The sequence below is a fragment of the Procambarus clarkii genome, chromosome 74 (genome assembly GCF_040958095.1).
Source record: "Procambarus clarkii isolate CNS0578487 chromosome 74, FALCON_Pclarkii_2.0, whole genome shotgun sequence".
Taxonomy (NCBI): domain Eukaryota; kingdom Metazoa; phylum Arthropoda; class Malacostraca; order Decapoda; family Cambaridae; genus Procambarus; species Procambarus clarkii.
This window is the reverse complement of record NC_091223.1, coordinates 8,652,011-8,672,435: the sequence shown is the minus strand read 5'-3', so window position 1 is coordinate 8,672,435 and position 20,425 is coordinate 8,652,011. Positions and strand designations below refer to the sequence as shown.

At 44.8% G+C, this 20,425-nt stretch overlaps 1 protein-coding gene across 1 annotated transcript in view; it reads right to left on the bottom strand.

The window, feature by feature from the left end:
- LOC123767432 (peroxidasin homolog) overlaps window positions 1-20,425 on the bottom strand; it is an 820,244-nt gene that overhangs the window by 136,849 nt on the left and 662,970 nt on the right. The window contains exon 4 of the mRNA XM_069313105.1: window positions 13,780-13,912. Coding sequence (XP_069169206.1) covers window positions 13,780-13,912 — 133 coding nt within the window. The remainder of the gene's footprint in view (window positions 1-13,779; window positions 13,913-20,425) is intronic.

The window sequence follows — 20,425 nt, the reverse complement described above, 5'->3', positions numbered from 1 at the left end:
TTTCCAGAAGGAAAAATAGCCTGAGGTACGAGATAGACATTGGCTGGTCGGGGTAAAATTCTTTAAGAAAAATTAGCATCTATAAAGATCCCTCAGGCAAATTTCATTAAGTCAAGTGTGAAATATTTGGTGTGATTCCCCTAGATTATTTAATGATCATAATATATTTTCTGAGAGAGCAATTCAGTCTTTACATATTTTTAATTAATTTTGAGGTTGGAGGTGCGAGAGAGGGAGGGATGTGGGGATTGGGGGGAGGTGGAGAAGATGGGTGAAGGAGAGGCATCTTTACAAAGGTATAAGAAGGTAAAAATTCAAAATATATAAAAGTGCAAGGGAGAAAAACCATCTGGGATCCCTAACTAATACCGCTTCCTTGAGGAAATTTTAAATATCCCTAATAGTTCCTTGGGTTAAAATGCTGATGACTTCCTCCAGACCTCATTACCTCGTTGTGGGAGAGAGAGAGAGAGAGAGAAAGAGAGAGAGAGAGAGAGAGAGAGAGAGAGAGAGAGAGAGAGAGAGAGAGAGAGAGAGAGAGAGAGAGAGAGAGAGTTGGTGGATAAGAGAGTAAAAGGTGGGTCGGTTATTTCCTGGTGGGGTTAGTGAGTTAGCGATTGGATGTAAGTGAGTAAGTAGGTATTCATTTCCAATAAATAAGTTCCTTCCAACAGTATCAGCACATCTGCCCACCATGACTACAAACCTGCCTACCATGACAACACACATGCCTACCATGACAACACACAAGCCTACCATTACAAATACACCTGCCTACCATGACAAACACACCTGCCTACCATGACAACACACCTGCCTACCACGACAACATACTTGCCTACCATGACAACACACATGCCTACCGTTATAGACACACCTGCCTTCCATGACAAACACACCTGCCTACCATGACAACACACCTGCCTACCACGACACCACACCTGCCCACCATGACAACACACCTGCCTACCATGACAACATACCTGCCTACCATGACAACACACCTGCCCACCATTACAACACACCTGCCAACCATGACATCACACCTGCCCACCATTACAACACACCTGCCTATCATGACAACACACCTGTCTACCATTAGACCAAAATGCAATAATGTGCTTGGATTAAATAAATTATAAATTGTAAATTGAAAAAAATTGTAAAAATTATTATGATGATAATAACAATAATAACACTAATATAATATATATCTATGTGAGAGCCTCTTAGTTTGTGTGTCTGTTTGGCTGATCAAGGCGTTTGGAGCTCTTCTTTCCCAACTTTGCAGGGGGAATAGACTGGGATCGAGGACGGACGTAGGCTGGTCGACGTCACCAGAATTCAAGACTAAGCAATGTGACATTGTGACATACTGACTGCCACAATAATTGGCAGTTATTGGCCACAATTATTTCTTCTTATAGTAATATTCCACATTATTCACTGATGGTAATTTATATAGTTTCTGCTTTTCATACTTTGGTCGTAGTAGCATAAAACACATGAGTAAAGCCGTCTGTGTTTCTAAATATTAGGAATACGGCAGAGAGGGTTAGGAATGAGGGGTGGTTATCTTGAGGTTATCTTGAGATGATTTCGGGGCTTTAGTGTCCCCGAGGCCCGGTCCTCGACCAGGCCTCCACCCACAGGAAGCAGCCCGTGACATCTGACTAACACCCCAGGTACCTATTTTACTGCTAGGTAACAGGGGCATAGGGTGAAAGAAACTCTGCCCATTGTTTCTCGCCGGCGTCTGGGAACGAACCCAGGACCACAGGATCACAAGTCCAGTGTGCTGTCCGCTCGGCCGACCGGCTGCCGGTGGGGGATAGAAACTAACTATCCCGGGCACTACCGGGTATATCCCTTCAAGTTACTAATACATATTTTAATATTTGATATTATATTAATGCTAATAAACTATAATAATACAAGGAAGTAATACAGGAAAAGAAGCTTATTGACGTCACAAAGTTTTAATATATCACATCACTCGTCCATTCACTGAATGCTTCATCCCGTGACATTCATCATCAGGGATGAATAATAACAACACTACACGAGGACGATCTCCGGGTCAATACCATGGGTAGTGAAGGCTCACTAGGCCGCTATGATCGTCGTAAGAGGCGCCGAACTCTAAAGTGAACTCGTAAGTGGTTTGTGAATCCTTGTTCAAATGGGTGTACAGCGCTACTCGTAAGTTGTCACATATGTGGAGATGCATTCTCCCGTTATTGGTCGCTTCATGTCCAAATGGGTTCACGCCCAAATGGCTTCATGCCCAAATGGGTTCATGCCCAAATGGGTTCATGCCCAAATTGGTTCATGTCCAAATGGGTTCAAGTCCAAATGGGTTCATGTCCAAATGGGTTCATGCCCAAATTGGTTCATGTCCAAATAGGTTCATGTCCAAATGGGTTCATGTCCAAATGGGATCATGCCCAAATGGGTTCATGTCCAAATGGGTTCATGCCCAAATTGGTTCATGTCCAAATAGGTTCATGTTCAAATGGGTTCATGTCCAAATGGGATCATGCCCAAATGGGTTCATGTCCAAGTGGGTTCATGCCCAAATGGGTTCATGTCCAAATGAGTACATCAAAAGCATCGCTTTTTAACAAGGTCTTCGCTCAATCCCCAAACGTCCAAGTGGTTCGACACTGTTCCTTCACTGTGACCTCATATCCAATATCTTAGTCTGACCTCAAAACCCTCACATTTTTCAATTGCAAAAAGATGTACTGGCTTTGTACTTCCTCCTCATAATTCCTGCTCCCCTGACGTTCAACTCATTCTCCACCTCCTCACTCACTAACACTAGTAATAAAAATATATATATATTAATAATCATATTAAAAGGTTTTATTAGGATGGATAACTTCCACTTTACGATAAATCTTACTGACCTGTTAATTTTGAAAGTACCCAACACTGGCCACATAGAGACCAGGGCTGGCTACACCTAGTACCCAACACTGGCCACATAGAGACCAGGGCTGGCTACACCTAGTACCCAACACTGGCCACATAGAGACCAGGGCTGGCCACACCTAGTACCCAACACTGGCCCCATAGAGACCAGAGCTGGCCACACCTAGTACCCAACACTGGCCACAACTAGTACCCAACACTGGCCACACCTAGTACCCAACACTGGCCCCATAGAGACCAGGGCTGGCCACACCTAGTACCCAACACTGGCCACAACTAGTACCCAACACTGGCCACATAGAGACCAGGGCTGGCCACAACTAGTACACAGCACTGGTCACAACTAGTACCCAACACTGGCCACATAGAGACCAGGGCTGGCCACACCTAGTACCCAACACTGGCCACAACTAGTACCCAACACTGGCCACAACTAGTACCCAACACTGGCCACAACTAGTACCCAACACTGGCCACAACTAGTACCCAACACTGGCCACAACTAGTACCCAACACTGGACACATAGAGACCAGGGCTGGCCACACCTAGTACCCAACACTGGCCACAACTAGAACCCAACACTGGCCACATAGAGACCAGGGCTGGCCACACCTAGTACCCAACACTGGCCACAACTAGTACCCAACACTGGCCACATAGAGACCAGGGCTGGCCACAACTAGTACCCAACACTGGACACATAGAGACCAGGGCTGGCCACACCTAGTACCCAACACTGGCCACATAGAGACCAGAGCTGGCCACACCTAGTACCCAACACTGGCCACATAGAGACCAGGGCTGGCCACAACTAGTACCCAACACTGGACACATAGAGACCAGGGCTGGCCACAACTAGTACCCAACACTGGCCACATAGAGACCAGGGCTGGCCACAACTAGTACCCAACACTGGACACATAGAGACCAGGGCTGGCCACAACTAGTACCCAACACTGGCCACATAGCGAGACCAGGGCTGGCCACAACTAGTACACAACACTGGTCACAACTAGTACCCAACACTGGCCACATAGAGACCAGGGCTGGCCACAACTAGTACCCAACACTGGCCACATAGCGACCAGGGCTGGCCACACCTAGTACCCAACACTGGCCACATAGCGACCAGGGCTGGCCACACCTAGTACCCAACACTGGCCACATAGCGACCAGGGCTGGCCACACCTAGTACCCAACACTGGCCACATAGAGACCAGGGCTGGCCACACCTAGTACCCAACACTGGCCACATAGCGAGACCAGGGCTGGCCACACCTAGTACCCAACACTGGCCACAACTAGTACCCAACACTGGCCACATAGCGACCAGGGCTGGCCACACCTAGTACCCAACACTGGCCACATAGCGACCAGGGCTGGCCACAACTAGTACCCAACACTGGCCACATAGCGAGACCAGGGCTGGCCACAACTAGTACACAACACTGGTCACAACTAGTACCCAACACTGGCCACATAGCGACCAGGGCTGGCCACAACTAGTACCCAACACTGGCCACATAGCGACCAGGGCTGGCCACACCTAGTACCCAACACTGGCCACATAGCGACCAGGGCTGGCCACAACTAGTACCCAACACTGGCCACATAGCGACCAGGGCTGGCCACAACTAGTTCCTCCAGGCACACATAAACTAACCCATTAACGCCACCACGACAACAAATATACTTACAAATTGTGTGAGAGAAGTTAATAAATTTGCCCGCGAAGTGAGGCCGTGGACCGAACCCAGGCTCCACGAGTTATGACTCCCTCCTCATGACGCAAGACGCAATATCGAGTGCATGTGACAGTGTTGACATTGACGCATTGGCCTGGTGTCTTGGAGACGGAGAAGGGTGAGGGAGAGAGAGAGAGAGAGAGAGAGAGAGAGAGAGAGAGAGAGAGAGAGAGAGAGAGATCATCTTCACTATTCTCGATCACATAGTCACTAAGTCAACATTTACATGACTGCTTTTAACGAACTAATAGAACATAAGATAATTAAAAGCTGTACCATAAACATTCCAGCAGTATACATAATGCATCAGTATACATGTATTCACCGATACAATTTACACAGTGTGGTACAAGTTACACAGTGTGGTACAAGTTACACAGTGTGGTACAAGTTACACAGTGTGGTACAAGTTACATTGTGTGGTACAAGTTACACAGTGTGGTACAAGTTACACACTGTGGTACAAATTGCACAGTGTGGTACAAGTTACACTGTGTGGTACAGGTTACACAGTGTGGTACAAGTTACACAGTGTGGTACAAGTCACACAGTGTGGTACAAGTTACACAGTGTGGTACAAGTTACACTGTGTGGTACAAGTTACACAGTGTGGTACAAGTTACACAGTGTGGTACAAGTTACACAGTGTGGTACAGGTTACACAGTGTGGTACAAGTTACACAGTGTGGTACAAGTTACACAGTGTGGTACAAGTTACACAGTGTGGTACAGGTTACACAGTGTGGTACAAGTTACACAGTGTGGTACAAGTTACACAGTGTGGTACCACTCCCTCAGATCAATTTATCAAAAACGTGAGACGATCGGAAGGAACAAAAAACATTTAAAAGATCATAAAGATGTTCAACTTTTCAAGGTAGAGCGACGGTGTCACGTCATGCAGGTCGGCGTTCAATCACCGAACGTTCATCCCATCCCTAAACTAATGCCCATCCCATCCCTAAACAAATTCAATAGAATTGGTCAAATGAGAATAGGAAATAGTTTCTAACAATGGGGACAAGATTTTGGTAAACCATTTAGAAAGCTTGTATGAAATGTATCCCACAGAACTGATGGGATAGTTAGGTTTATGAGCTTTGACACTCTTATAGAGATATTGTAATGAAGGTGATGAGATACTAAATTGATTAAGAAGACCTTCATGGACACTTAACAGCTTCTTCAAGCTGCTATTGAACAGAATTATTTACAGATAGCCTACCTTGAGGTTACCTTGAGGTGCTTCCGGGGCTTAGTGTCCCCGCGGCCCGGTCGTCGACCAGGCCTCCTGGCCTACGAAATTTTTTTGTTATCTTTATTATATCTCAGGGCATAAATACAATGTGAAACAATAATTTTTTTCCTCTATGTATCTAAAATCTCTTCGGGTTGTTAGTCCAGAGTTCTTAGATGAAGAGTTTAAGAATATTGATTCTATTGGTCTCAGGCTTTGTTATCCACTGAGTTTTTTTTAAAGTTTGCCGTAGCAAAGCACGTCTTACATATTATAATAATATATGCAGTGAGAAAAATCGTCCAAAGAATGTGTTATGTTTACCATGTTTTTCTAAGTTTGAAAATATTGTTAAGGCCTTGAAACATTTTGATATACATGTATTAATTAATTGCGAAAATGGTGTTGGAAAACTATTAGTTAGAAACAGTCCTCGTAGTGATAATTGTGTCACATATATAATACCTTGTAAAAACTCTAATAGGTTCTATGTTGGGCAAACATCTAAAGAATTGAAATTTCGAATTTCGCAACTTAAATACTCTGTAAGACACGGGCAATTGTCTAATGCTTTGTTTGTTAATTTGTCAGAAAATTCTCACCAAATTGATTGGGAGATTGCTTCTCCAATAACGAATTGTAGACGTACTTTCAATAGGAACATAATTTAATCTGAATTAATACAGATTACAAAATCATGTAATCTGAACTTTAGCAGTAATTTGTATAATTTAGATCCATTTTTGATTGATCAGTTAAGGGATGATTTGAGTATGATCATTGTTAAACATTTGTCTCACTAATACCTTGTTAATATCCGCTATCTCACCATCTCATTATAGACATTAGAACATAAGAAAGAAGGTAACTTCAGCTGGCTTATTGGCCCATAAGATGCAGCTCCTATTTATATCCATTTTGTATCCATTGATTCCTATGTTCTATGTACCTCACTTCACTTCTTTCCTACCAATATATATCCAATCTACTGACTTGTAAATTTATCCTTCTGAAGATGTATTATTAAATACGAAAATACTTAAGGAAATTCCTGTTTCATTTCTTCTCTCTCACTCCCCTGTGAAGGGCTCGAACCTTGGAAGGCCAGGTGTTTGTTCACCTTGACAAAACCAGTACTCTACCTCTAGACCACGACAGATCGTTAAAGATAGATTGAAAGTCGGGAATGTTTCCCCAATAAATCCCAATGACACAAGTCACGGCAAGAGATCAGAATTAATTTTCATCGGTCCTTCACCTTACCAGAGAGAACACGAGCTTCATATATACCCTGTATATACTTCATATATATACCCTCCACCACTGAGAGCATGTAGAGGATCCCCACAATTATTGAGATCATGTAGGGCATCACGACTAAATTTGTCTACAATCACCTCTAGTTGCTCTTTCCTTGTAGTTCAGATAATTTTTGGTCTGGTTTTTTCCTTTCTAACACTTCTAAGACTGATCTGTTTATCAAGTTTTAATCCATACCGTCATTTTTAATTGTTTTCATTCCGAACATCACTCTTTCCATATTGTCATGTTGCCTAAGTATTAGTCTGTATCATGTCTCCTCCATGTTCATCCATCCCGTCGCTATCATGTTCATACTCCATTCCTCGCTATTCCATTATGAACCTCGTTGCAATCACACTGAACTTTTTCACATTTTTCTGTGTATTTTTAGATAAGGCCTCCAGGATAATGGCATAATGGCATACCATTATGACCAGCCTGGCTTAATGTGGTGTACTGTGATCTAAATGTCTCCCTGTTTACTTTCCTAAATGATGTTCTGACTTTTGCAAGTGTAGATTATGCCGCTGATGTTATTCCGTTTATATGAGCCTCCGGAGATAGGCTTTGTGCTAAGTTTTCTCCTCCAGACGCTTCTGGGAGGTAGGGAAAGGAACTATCAGGAGAAAGGGTCAAGCCATTACGATTATATAGCACTTCACTTATATAGCACAGTATAGCACTAGAAGGGATCAGGATAAAGACTTGGGATGGGACGGGGGGTGGAGGATGGTGTCCAAACACTTTGACAGTCGTGGGATTGAACGCAGACCTGCATGAAGCGAGACTTGCTCTACCGCCCAGCCCAATTGGTTGGGCTTCAAGGAAGTAGTTTTCCTTTGTTTGGTATACCACGCTTCAGGTCACCTGGTACGTGTTCCCACTTCAATCACCTTACTCTTGCTTGCGTCGAACTCTAGTAACCATGTCTAGAACCAACTTTGCAGCATCTCCAGGTCATCTTCCAGTGTCTGAGTACCCAGTGCGCTCTCTCCTTTCCCCCCCCCCCCCATTTTCCTTTTCCATATTTTTACTTGTTTCATATATTCTTTCCAATTTCAACTATACTATCTTAAACCGCCTTAATTATTTTATCAACTGTATTTTAAACAAAATTAAATTACCTTTGTATTTCAATACAAAGTTAATCTGAAAATTTAAATGTAATAGAATTATAATAAAAATATAATTCAAAAAATCCCTTTGAGGCGCCATCATTACTGAAGACTGGAGTGAGTGGCTGGCCTCTCGGGTCTCTCTGGATCATTATGAACCTCTCTGATGTCACAGTGACGTCAGAGAGGATCATTACTATCCTCCCTGACGTCACAGAGACGTCGCTGAAGGTCTGGAGTCCGGTGTGTCAACACTGCCTGGATTGTCCCAAGCAACGAACAAGTATTTTATGAGATATAACTTAGTTGGTGTCTGTTAGGACCACACATACACCAGTATGATCATACTGTGGCTGGTGTATAATGTGCTCAAACTGTATAGTTTGAACACATCAAACTACTCAAGATTATAGCTAATCATCATCAAGATTATAGCTAATCTTGGCTGATTAGCCTAGTATCACAAATATTATATTATTTATCTATTCTTCTTTCGACAATATTCTGGTATAAATTGTGTATTGCTAATGTATGTCTAATATTCCTATGTATATTATATATCAATATCAAAGTTGTATGCCATGTATTTGTGGATATATTGAAAGTGTAGTGAATAGCAGGAGCCTAATGTCATGTAGCTTGGAAAACACCATTATGTGCTTATATCATGGAATGCTACATATTGCTGTATAGGACATACAATGGGTATTATGATGTGGAATGTATACATTTAGGTCTCAGGTGTATTACAGCATGTATACTGTGTAATATTCATATCATTATTGTTCATTGCATTGTCCTTTTGTCATGACAGCAATTTATATTCTGGTATTGTTAGATAAGAGATAAGATAAGATAAGAGATAAGGTTTTGTTACTTATTTTGGTATATGATCCTTTATATTGTTTTCAAGTATACTGTGTATGACGGCTGACCGGTAACGTCTTGAAATCCTCCCTAACCACTGCACTGCGCAAAGCGCCTTTAGGCGCTCAGAGAGTTGTGCTTTTTGTTTTTTTAATTTAGCCATATTTTAATGTTTTTTAATGTTTTCATTACTATTTGTGTTTTGAAATGGAAATAGTTGACTTTGGAAACATTTTGACATTAAATTTATCTGAACATTTGTAAAAATAACAAAAATATGTCCTTGACAATTGCACCAAGACGTTTTTGCCGAAAATAGGTGAGCAGTGCAAGGGCTAAACGCCCCCTTCCCTCTCCTCCCCTTGTGTACCGAATCCAGCCAGTGTTACCATGTCTTGCTAATATGAATTCCTTGTTGACATAATTATATATCATGATATAATCTTTTATATATTGAATTACTGACATGTATTATTGTGTAAGGTTGTGTGTTATAATCCTTGTTTAGTTATTGTATGAATTAGATGTTCTTGATTGAGAAATGTCTGTACATGAGCTTGTGATATCCGGAAGAAGAGTGTCAGGTGGCTTGTGGATTTGGAAGCATTGTCGCTCTCGGCCTGCTTGCCTCCTTGGCGGTCACTACTCTTTGATCTTCCTAGTCACGTGGATGTGCTGTCGTCCCGGTTCAGATTTAGTGGCCTTATTTGTGTTAATTGACTGCTAGGATATTTAGTATGATGCAGTAGTGTATACCATGGATCATTTCTACCGTTGTATCATCATTTTACACCAGATGGTAGGTGTTTTTATATGTATTATTGAGGTGGGTTATCTTGAGGTTATCTTGAGATGATTTCGGGGCTTTTTTAGTGTCCCCGCGGCCCGGTCCTCGACCAGGCCTCCACCCAAAGGAAGCAGCCTGTGACAGCTGACTAACACCCAGGTACCTATTTTTACTGCTAGGTAACAGGGGCATAGGGTGAAAGAAACTTTTGCCCATTGTTTCTCGCCGGCGCCTGGGATCGAACCCAGGACCACAGGATCACAAGTCCAGTGTGCTGTCCGCTCGGCCGACCGGCTCCCTCCTGAGGATCTCAAGTGACGCCATTGTGCTATGTTGATATTGATTCCTCAACCTCATTTGTTAATGATCGTGACACCACCATCCTGTATTGGTATTAGCAGCATAATAGGCGCTAGTGCCCCACTGCTCCAGGATAGAGCCTGGTGTCAGCTAGTGCTGAGTGTATGCCGTTTTGAGGCCTATTGATGATCATGCAAAGCTTAAGAAACTGGATTAAGTAATAGAATGTGAATTATAGAAATTGGAGTTTCTTATGGTGTTATGCTGACATGTTTTATTCCCAGTTAACTGAAATGTTTTTTACTAGCCTTGAACTCCCTTTGACCTCTATTGATTATTGGCAAGGCTATGTTTTCCAGCGATGCTGTAGGTTCACTCCCCCATAACATTCAATTGGGGCTCATAACAGTGTTCATCCTACATTAACGAGTTGTGTTGCACGTATATATGAGCTGTCTGCAGCTTCCCTAGTTCATATATGAACAAGTCAGGGAACATGCTACATCGTCAGAAAGACATCGTGTGCATTGCAACCTCTTGCTTGCAAACATATCAGTCCTGGAGCATCTCACTGTATAAACATATCAGCCCTGGAACATCTCATTGTATAAACATGTCTGCCCTGGAACCTCTCATTGTATAAACATGCCAGCCCTGGAACCTCTCATTGTAAAAACATGCCAGCCCTGGAAACTCTCATTGTATAAACATGCCAGCCCTGGAACCTCTCATTGTATAAACATGTCAGCCCTGGAACCTCTCATTGTATAAACATGACTGCCCTGGAACCTCTCATTGTATAAACATGTCAGCCCTGGAACCTCTCATTGTAGAAACATGTCTGCCCTGGAACCTCTCATTGTATAAACATGCCAGCCCTGGAACCTCTCATTGTAAAAACATGCCAGCCCTGGAAACTCTCATTGTATAAACATGCCAGCCCTCGAACCTCTCATTGTATAAACATGCCAGCCCTGGAAACTCTCATTGTATAAACATGCCAGCCCTGGAACCTCTCATTGTATAAACATGTCAGCCCTGGAACCTCTCCTGTATGAACGTATAAGCCCGAGAACGTCTCTGGTTGCAACGACTCAGTCCGAGAACTGTCTTGCGTTAAAACGTACCATCGCGGGATCCTCCTGCAAACAAAAGTTTCAACTCGAAGACGTCTCGCGTTGAAGGTCCTCGCCATTATCGGCGAGTGAAGGGGCAGGAAGCTATGGGAACTTGGCCAGTCAATCCTGGACGTGAGATCAGCTCCGCGTAAATCGTGGCCGCACAGCACAAATGGACACGGAGGAAAGAGGCCGGTGGCCGGGGAGGAGAAACTGACGACACACTTGTGAGGAGTTACGGCAGGACTTGAGCCACACTTGTGGTGTCGTCAACAGCGAATTGGACCGCCGCAGGAAACGGTGCAGGATGTGGCTTGTATCTTAAGGTAAAGGAGGAAGTGTGCGGCCTGCACTTGACGGTAAATTGAGCATGGAGCAGTTGGCATCTTACGCTAAAGGGAACATGACGCGGCCTGCATCTTACGCTGCAGGGAGAATGGTGTGAACCGCGTATTAGGCTACGTGGAGCATTGTGCGGCCCGCATCTCCCGCTAAATAGAACAGGAAGTGACGGGAGGTGTTGGGTCTGTACGCCAGAAGCGACTCTTGACGCTATATTCAAGTCGGTAATTATAGACCTTCTAGAGAAGTCCAAATTTACCACACAAAACACTTCCCCACTTTTTCTTCGTGCTTCTTTGTGTTGCAGCAATTAATGAAGCGTCACACCGCTGCCTACGGTGCTTGGACACTAAAAGCTGTTCCACGGAGACTAGTTATTGCAGGAGTGACGGTGCTGCATACCTCGACGAGGCAAGCCAGTTATTCTGCTAAAAATGCAGTTTGAGGATATATCACTTCAAATGGTCATGAGGACATACAGTGGGATATGAGAGATTGGAGAGAAGGGAAGGAAACTATCAAGGGAAAGCGCCGTTGTTGTTGTTTTCGATTTATCTACTCATAACGAAATGTCCATGTAGCACGGGCTATGGTGAGCCCGTAGGGAAAGCGCCAAGCCAATACTACTATACAGGACTGAGAAGGGGGTCAGGAGAAGGATTAGGGATGGGGCGGGGGTGAGGGGGAAGGAATGATTGGAGAGAACGTACATTACTCAAGTACTTGGTTCTTAACAACTTATTTCATGTTCTAGGTTTTTAATTCTTCTGTTCCTTTGCCTCACTTTTCAATTCTTCACTACACTCACCTCAGACACACTGTTACACTGATTGTTGACAGTGTAGTATTCGGGCTGGGGGGGGGGAGAAGGGGAGCTGGGGGGGGAGGTGGAAAAGGGGGAGAAGGGGTGGGGGGGTTAGGACTGGCGACATTTCGCACACTAATATCAAGCGCACACCCAGTGTCCAAAACCAATAGACGTAGTCTTACTCCTGCCACTGTGACACACTGACCCTGATAATGAGACACACTGACCCTGATAATGAGACACTCTGACCCTGATAATGAGACACACTGACCCTGATAATGAGACACACTGACAATGATAATGAGACACTCTGACCCTGATAATGAGACACACTGACCCTGATAATGAGACACACTGACCCTGATAATGAGACACTCTGACCCTGATAATGAGACACTCTGACCCTGATAATGAGACACACTGACCCTGATAATGAGACACTCTGACCCTGATAATGAGACACACTGACCCTGATAATGAGACACTCTGACCCTGATAATGAGACACTCTGACCCTGATAATGAGACACACAGACCCAGATAATGAGACATGCTGTCCCCTGATAATGAGACACTCTATCCCTGATAATGAGACACACTGACCCTAATAATGAGACAAACTGACCCTGATAATGAGACACACTCACCCTGATAGTGATACACTGACCCATATAATGAGACACTCTGACCGTAATAATGAGACACACTGACCCTAATAATGAGACAAACTGACCCTGATAATGAGACACACAGACCCAGATAATGAGACATGCTGTCCCCTGATAATGAGACACTCTATCCCTGATAATGAAACACTGACCCTGATAATGAGACACACTGACCCAGATAATGAGACACGCTGACCCTGATAATGAGACACACTGACCCTGATAATGAGACACTGACCCTGTTAATGAGACTGACCCATTTAATAAAACACTCTGACCCTGATAATGAGACACACTGACCCAGATAATGAGACACACTGACCCAGATAATGAAACACACAGATATCTAACACCGAGGTGCCCAAACGCTACATAACTCCTGTTGCTTGCTGACCCCGACCTCGTGGTATACCATCAGTGAGGTAAACTGATCAACGACACTGAAGATACGCTTAATATAAGATATATTAAGATATACTTTACTCTGAAGTATACTGACACCCCCCCCCCCCTTCCTCAGGTACAGTGATACCAGACACACAACCACACTCACCTGTGACAGTCAGGAAGACGTTTCGGACGATTTTGGGGTCAGAGTTGACCTGACACTTGTAAGTGCCTGAGTCTCGAGGCTGGGAATATTGCACCTGCAGCGTCCAGTCATCTGTCTCCTGCGTGTGGAGCACCTGAGGGAGAGCACACGTGCGTTAGTGGGTGGCTTGGGGGAGGGGAGGGAGGGGCAGGTGTGCTAGTTGGCAGGTGTGTCGGTGTCACAAGTGTGTAGTGTGTCATAAGCTTTTTAGTATAACAGGTGTGCTCTGAACCAATGCTTCGACAGGAGGCAGCCAGGGTGAGTCCAGAGGTTATCTTGAGATCTTGAGGTTATCTTGAGATGATTTCGGGGTTTTAGTGTCCCCGCGACCCGGTCCTCGACATTGCCTCCACCCCCAGAAAGCAGCCCGTGACAGCTGACTAACACCCAGGTACCTATTTACTGCTAGGTAACAGGGGTATTCAGGGTGAAAGAAACTTTGCCCATTTGTTTCTGCCTCGTGCGGGAATCGAACCCGCGCCACAGAATTACGAGTCCTGCGCGCTATCCACCAGGCTACGAGGCCCTCACACGTGCGGGGGCCGGTCGGCCGAGCGGACTTGCGATCCTGTGGTCTCGGGTTCGATCCCGGACGCCGGCGAGAAACAATGGGCAGAGTTTCTTTCGCCCTATGCCCCTGTTACCTAGCGGTAAAATAGGTACCTGGGTGTTAGTCAACTGTCACGGGCTGCTTCCTGGGGGTGGAGGCCTGGTCGAGGACAGGGCCGCGGGGACACTAAAGCCCCGAAATCACCTCAAGATAACCTCAAGATAAGGCTCAGGCGAGACCAGACTCATTCATGAGACTTACTGCCAATGCAGGTTGTCTAACTACCACAAAACAGATTGTCTAACCACAGAAACGATTGTCTAATCACCACCACAAAACGGATTGTATAATCACATAAACGATTGTTTAATGACCACGACAAAACGGATTATCTAATCAGAGAAACGATTGTCTAATCACCACCACAAAACGGATTGTCTAACCACAGAAACGATTGTCTAATCGCCACTACAAAACCGATTGTCTAATCACATAAACGATTGTCTAATGACCACGACAAACCGGATTATCTAATCACAGAAACGATTGTCTAATCACCACCACAAAATGGATTGTTTAACCACAGAAACGATTGTCTAATCGCCACTACAAAACCGATTATCTAATCACAGGAACGATTGTCTAATCACCACCACAAAACGGATTGTCTAATCACAGAAAAGATTGGCTAATCACCACCACCACAAACAGTAAACTAACGGACGAGGTGACAAGGAGAAGATATTCTATAAAGGAAACAGCTTATAGTTATTTTTTTCGACAATTTAAAACAAAATCAATCGTAATGCCTTATCCTTTCTGAGGAAGTAAATACAAAACGTCGCACCTTTGACCCCAATGAAGTGCATTATGTATTCATTTGCTTCAGACTAAAATACAACATCATCCCGTATTCTCAAGCTGAAGAATCATCTCATTCAAGTCATCCAACCAGTGAACTGTCTCAACCCAAGTAGAAACAAATGTTTTATCTCATTTTTATCACAATGTACCGGTCTGAGGTACCCCGGGGCCAGCTGCATGGTGGCCAGTACTGGAGGCCTGAGACGCACGAGTGCAGGAGGTGAGGGCGAGAACATGGTTCATTTTCTGAAGACGGGGGAAGAAGAGGATTTGTATATTCGCCTTCTAAGTCATAAGAATATGCACTTGCCTTTTAACTTTCTACTAGACACACACACACACACACACACACACACACACACACACACACACACACACACACACACACACACACACGCACACACACACACACACACACACACACAGCCGGTGGCCGAGCGAACAGCACGTTGGACACGTGATCCTGTGGTCTCGGGTTCTATCCCGGGCGACGGCGAGAAATGATGGGCAGAGTTTCTTTCACCCTATGTCCTGTTATCTAGCAGTAAATAGGTACCTGGGAGTTAGTCTGCTGTCACGGGATGCTTCCTGGGGTGTATGAGGGGGTGTAATGTGGAGGAAAAAAAATAGTAGTAGTAGTAGAAACGTAGAAACAGTTGATTGACAGTTGAGAGGCGGGCCGAAAGAGCAGAGCTCAACCCCCGCAAGCACAACTAGGTGAATACACACACACACACACACACACACACACACACGCACACGCACACGCACACACACGCACACACACACACACACACACACACACACACACACACACACGCACACACACATATACATGCACGGGTCTTAGGTCAGCCTTGATAGGGAGCATAAGTGTAGGGTGAGTGGTCCGCGTATACCGAGGGAACAATAAGATCAAGTGAGCGGCTGTACTGTGCAGTGAGAATCGGGACAGTGTAAATCGAACAGTGGCATTGTAATGCAACACATTGATCACATCTCGTGGTGAATTATCTTAGTGAAATTATAGAAGATTGCTAGTGAAGATCGATTCCTTGAGGCAGCATCAGTCGCACAAGCTGAGACCCATGTGGAGACCTGAAGACCACCACAGGATTTCCGACGACCCGCCGTTTATTCACCTAGAGTGCTTGCAAGGGCTGGCTGGTACGTGTCTCTCTGTAAGTCTTCAACAGTGTGAAAGGTTTATATAATATCATATCATAGACACTAAGGCATTCCATTCAATAATACAATCGTATTTGGTAGTCAAGTAACAAGGACAGCAACTGTGGGCTCACTGTGAACCCAAATAACCCGCTAATCCCCCCGCTGTAATCTGAAGACAATACCTCACCCCCCACCCACCAGTGTGTGCTCACTGGGCATCCACCAGCAACCGCACGCATGCAAGTACATACACACACACATACACTCTCCCGAGGCATTACCCCCCCCCCTTCAGGTCAGGCATAACCTGACCTGAAGTGACTATCTCAGCCCCCTCCCACCCCCTAGTTCCCCACACATCTCTCCCCCCTACAAAAGCACACACACGCAAACACACGAAGTCAGTGTGTGTTAGCGTGTTTGTACTATTCTATTCACTATCGATCACTATTCACCCCACTATTCCACTATTTTCCACTCCCCTCTCTCACCCCTCTCTCTCACCCCACACTCACCCCTCTCTCTCACCCCACTCTCCTAACCCTCTCTCTCACCCCTCTCTCTCACTCCTCTCTCCCACCCACTCTCTCTATCTCTCTCTTCCTTTATCTTGCTCTCTCTCTCTCTCTCTCTCTCTCTCTCTCTCTCTCTCTCTCTCTCTCTCTCTCTCTCTCTCTCTCTCTCTCTCTCTCTCTCTCTCTCTCTCTTTCTCTCTTTCTCACCCAGCTTGCCCTCCTCCTGACAAATCCTATCACAGCATAACAGGAACAGGGGCAAGCATGATGGTCAGGGGAAGCAAGGGAACAGGGAAAAGTCAAGGTGATGAAATGAAGGAAATGTTCGCCCAGTTTTTTGGAGGATATCAAGAGTGAGATGCAGGGAATGATGCAGGAAATGAAGAATGAAATAAGCAACCTGAAAAGAGAGCTGACAGCAGCAAAAGAGGAGATTAGAGGCCTCAAAGAGAACAGTGTTGATGCTGAGACTCAGATAATCATCCAGGGAGAAAGTGGAAATAGTATACTGGAAGAGAATGCCACTATAAAAGCAACATTTGCAGGAATGGTAAACAAAAAATAACTCTGAAGTAATGCCCACAATGATGGAGGTGGCCATGAAAGAAGCCACCTCATAGGAAGTGACACGCTCCAATAGCCAGCTGCTGGAAAGAAAAAGATTAGTGGTAGCTGTGGGAATTAAAGAGCAGAAAGGCTCCAACAGGACAGAGTGAAATGATAAGAACAATGCAGCAGTGAATGAAATACTGAAGGCACTAGAGATGGAAGGGGCTGAGCATAGAATTGAGAAGGTTTTCAGGCTAGGCTGGTACAAAAAGACCGAGACCATGTGTTAAAGATAGTATTTGCAAAGGAGAACACAAAGGAGACGATTGTAACAAAGAAAAGCCACCTGCAACAGGTGGGGGAGTTAAAAAAAAGTACTCCTCCAGAGGGACATGATGAGGGAGGAGAGAGCCATGGCTGCAGAAGCAAGGAAGAAGCACAGGGTGAGAGGGGAAAACCAGGATCTCAGCTCCCAACACAACATCCCCACAGGTGAGGGGGGGAACACACAACCACCTACCAAGTAACACCAGAGGGGAGAGCAATCACACCACCCTCCTCTGCATAGAAAAACCCTACCCCAAACCCTCCCTGCCCCCACTCAAATGCTAAGCCAAATCTCCTTCCCTCCACACCCCATTCCCACCCTGCTACCCCTCCCCTCCTCCCGCAATGTCCCCCCTCCCCCCTTTTCCTTCCCCCTTCATCCCATACCCTTCCTGTCCCTCCCCCTTCATGTGACCCCCCCCCCCCACGCCCCTCACCCCAGTATCATCTGAGACCCTGTTACCCACCTCACAAATCCTCACACCCATGGAACAGCTTCCCCCACCAGCAGAACACTCTTCAAGGAGGCGATTTGAGAATGGACAAAAGAAAGTGAGCCTCAGGGCAATGTACACTAACGTAGATGGAATTACAAACAAAGCAGATGAGCTTGGAGAATGGGTACTAGAGGAAAACCCAGACATAATAGCACTCACAGAAACAAAGCTAACGAAAACCATAACAAATGCAGTGTTCCCACAGGAATATTATGTTATGCAGAAAGAGAGAGAGAAGGAAGAGACGGTGGTGGGGTAGCTCTGTTGGTAAGAAAGGGCTGGGACTTTGAGGAGATGGTTATTCAGGTCTGTTAGGATTTCAATGACTACATAACAGGTACCATAACAACTAGAGGACAAAATTTTTTAGTCGTAGTCATATATAACCCACCACCAAATGACAGAAGACCCAGACAGGAATATGATAGAAACAATATGGTCACCTTTAACATAATAGACATCACCTTCTTAAACATGGTGATGTCAGCAGCTTCTGTCGCTAGCAGGAATGGATCTGGACTACTAATCATAGGAGACTTCAACCACGGGAAGATAGATTGGGAGAACAGAGACCCACATGGAGGACAAGATAAATGGAGAGCTAAGCTGCTGGACGTGGCAACAAGTAACTTTCTAAGCCAACACATCAAGGGACCAACAAGAATGAGAGGAGAAGATGAACCAGCCACACTTCATCTGATATTTACCCTAAATGAGTGGGATATGAGGGAAGTTAGGTAGGAAGCAGCCTTGGGAATGTGTGATTACAGTGTATTGATCTTTGAGTATCTGGAAGAGCTAGGAATTATCTCCCCCCGAAAAGAACTGGGAAACAAAACGCTGGCATACCGAAAGGGAAATTTTGAGGAGATGAGAAGTTTCCTAAGGGATATACCATGGAACATAGACCTTAGAGCTATGTCTGTACAAGACTTCATGTTACTATGTCACCCAAAAGTGTCAGGAGGCAGAAAACAAATTTATCCCGGCCCAAAAGGAAAAATCCGAGAAGCAAAAGAAGAATCCATGGTTTAACAGGGCATGTATGGAAGGAAAGGTACTGAACAAAAGGGCGTAGAGGAGCTCCCGAATAACAGAACACCAGAAAGCAGAGAGAGATACCAGACAACCATGAATGAGTATGTTAGTGTGAGAAGAGATGCAGAGAAAAAATATGAAAATGATATAGCAAACAAAGCCAAGACCGAACCAAAGCTACCCCACAGTCACATCAGGAGGAAAACAATAGTGAAGGAACAGGTAATGAAACTTAGAACCGTCGAGGACAGGTATACAGAGAATGACAAAAAGGTGTGTGAAGAACTCAACAAGAGCTTCCAAAAGGTCTTCACAATTATACAAGGTGAGATCACTGCACAAGAAGAGGGGGCAGTAAACCTGATGGCCTTGGAAGGGTTCGAAATTACGAGAGATGAGGTCAAGAAACACCTGCTGGGTCTGGATGTTAGAAAAGCTCTTGGTCCAGATGGGATTTCACCATGAGTATTGAAAGAGTGTGCAGAGGCACTCTGCTTCCCACTCTCCATAGTGTATAGTAGGTCACTGGAGACGGGAGACCTACCAGATATATGGAAGAAGGTTAATGTGGTCCCAATATACAAAAAGGGTAACAGACAAGAGGCACTGAACTACAGGCCAGTGTCCTTGACTTGTATACCATGCAAGGTGATGGAGAAGATCGTGAGAAAAAAATAGTAAAACATCTGTAGAGAAAAGACTTCGTGACAAATCGCCAACATGGGTTCAGGGAGGGTAAATCTTGTTTTACACCTTTAACAGAGTCTGGTGACGAAGGTGACAAAGATTAAGCAAGAAACAGAAGGCTGGGCATACTGCATTTTCTTGGACTGTCGGGAAGCCTTTGACATAGTACCCCATAAGAGGCTGATGCATAAGCTGGAGAGACAGGCAGGAGTGACAGGTAAGGTGCTCCTGTGGATAAGGGAATACCCAAGCAATAGGAAGCAGAGAGTTACAGTGAGGGGTGAGACCTCAGATTGGTGTGAAGTCACCAGTGAAGTCCCATAAGGCTCTGTACTCGGTCCTATCCTGTTTCTGATATCCGTAAATGATCTCCCGGAGGGTATAGACTGATTCCTCTCAATGTTTGATGA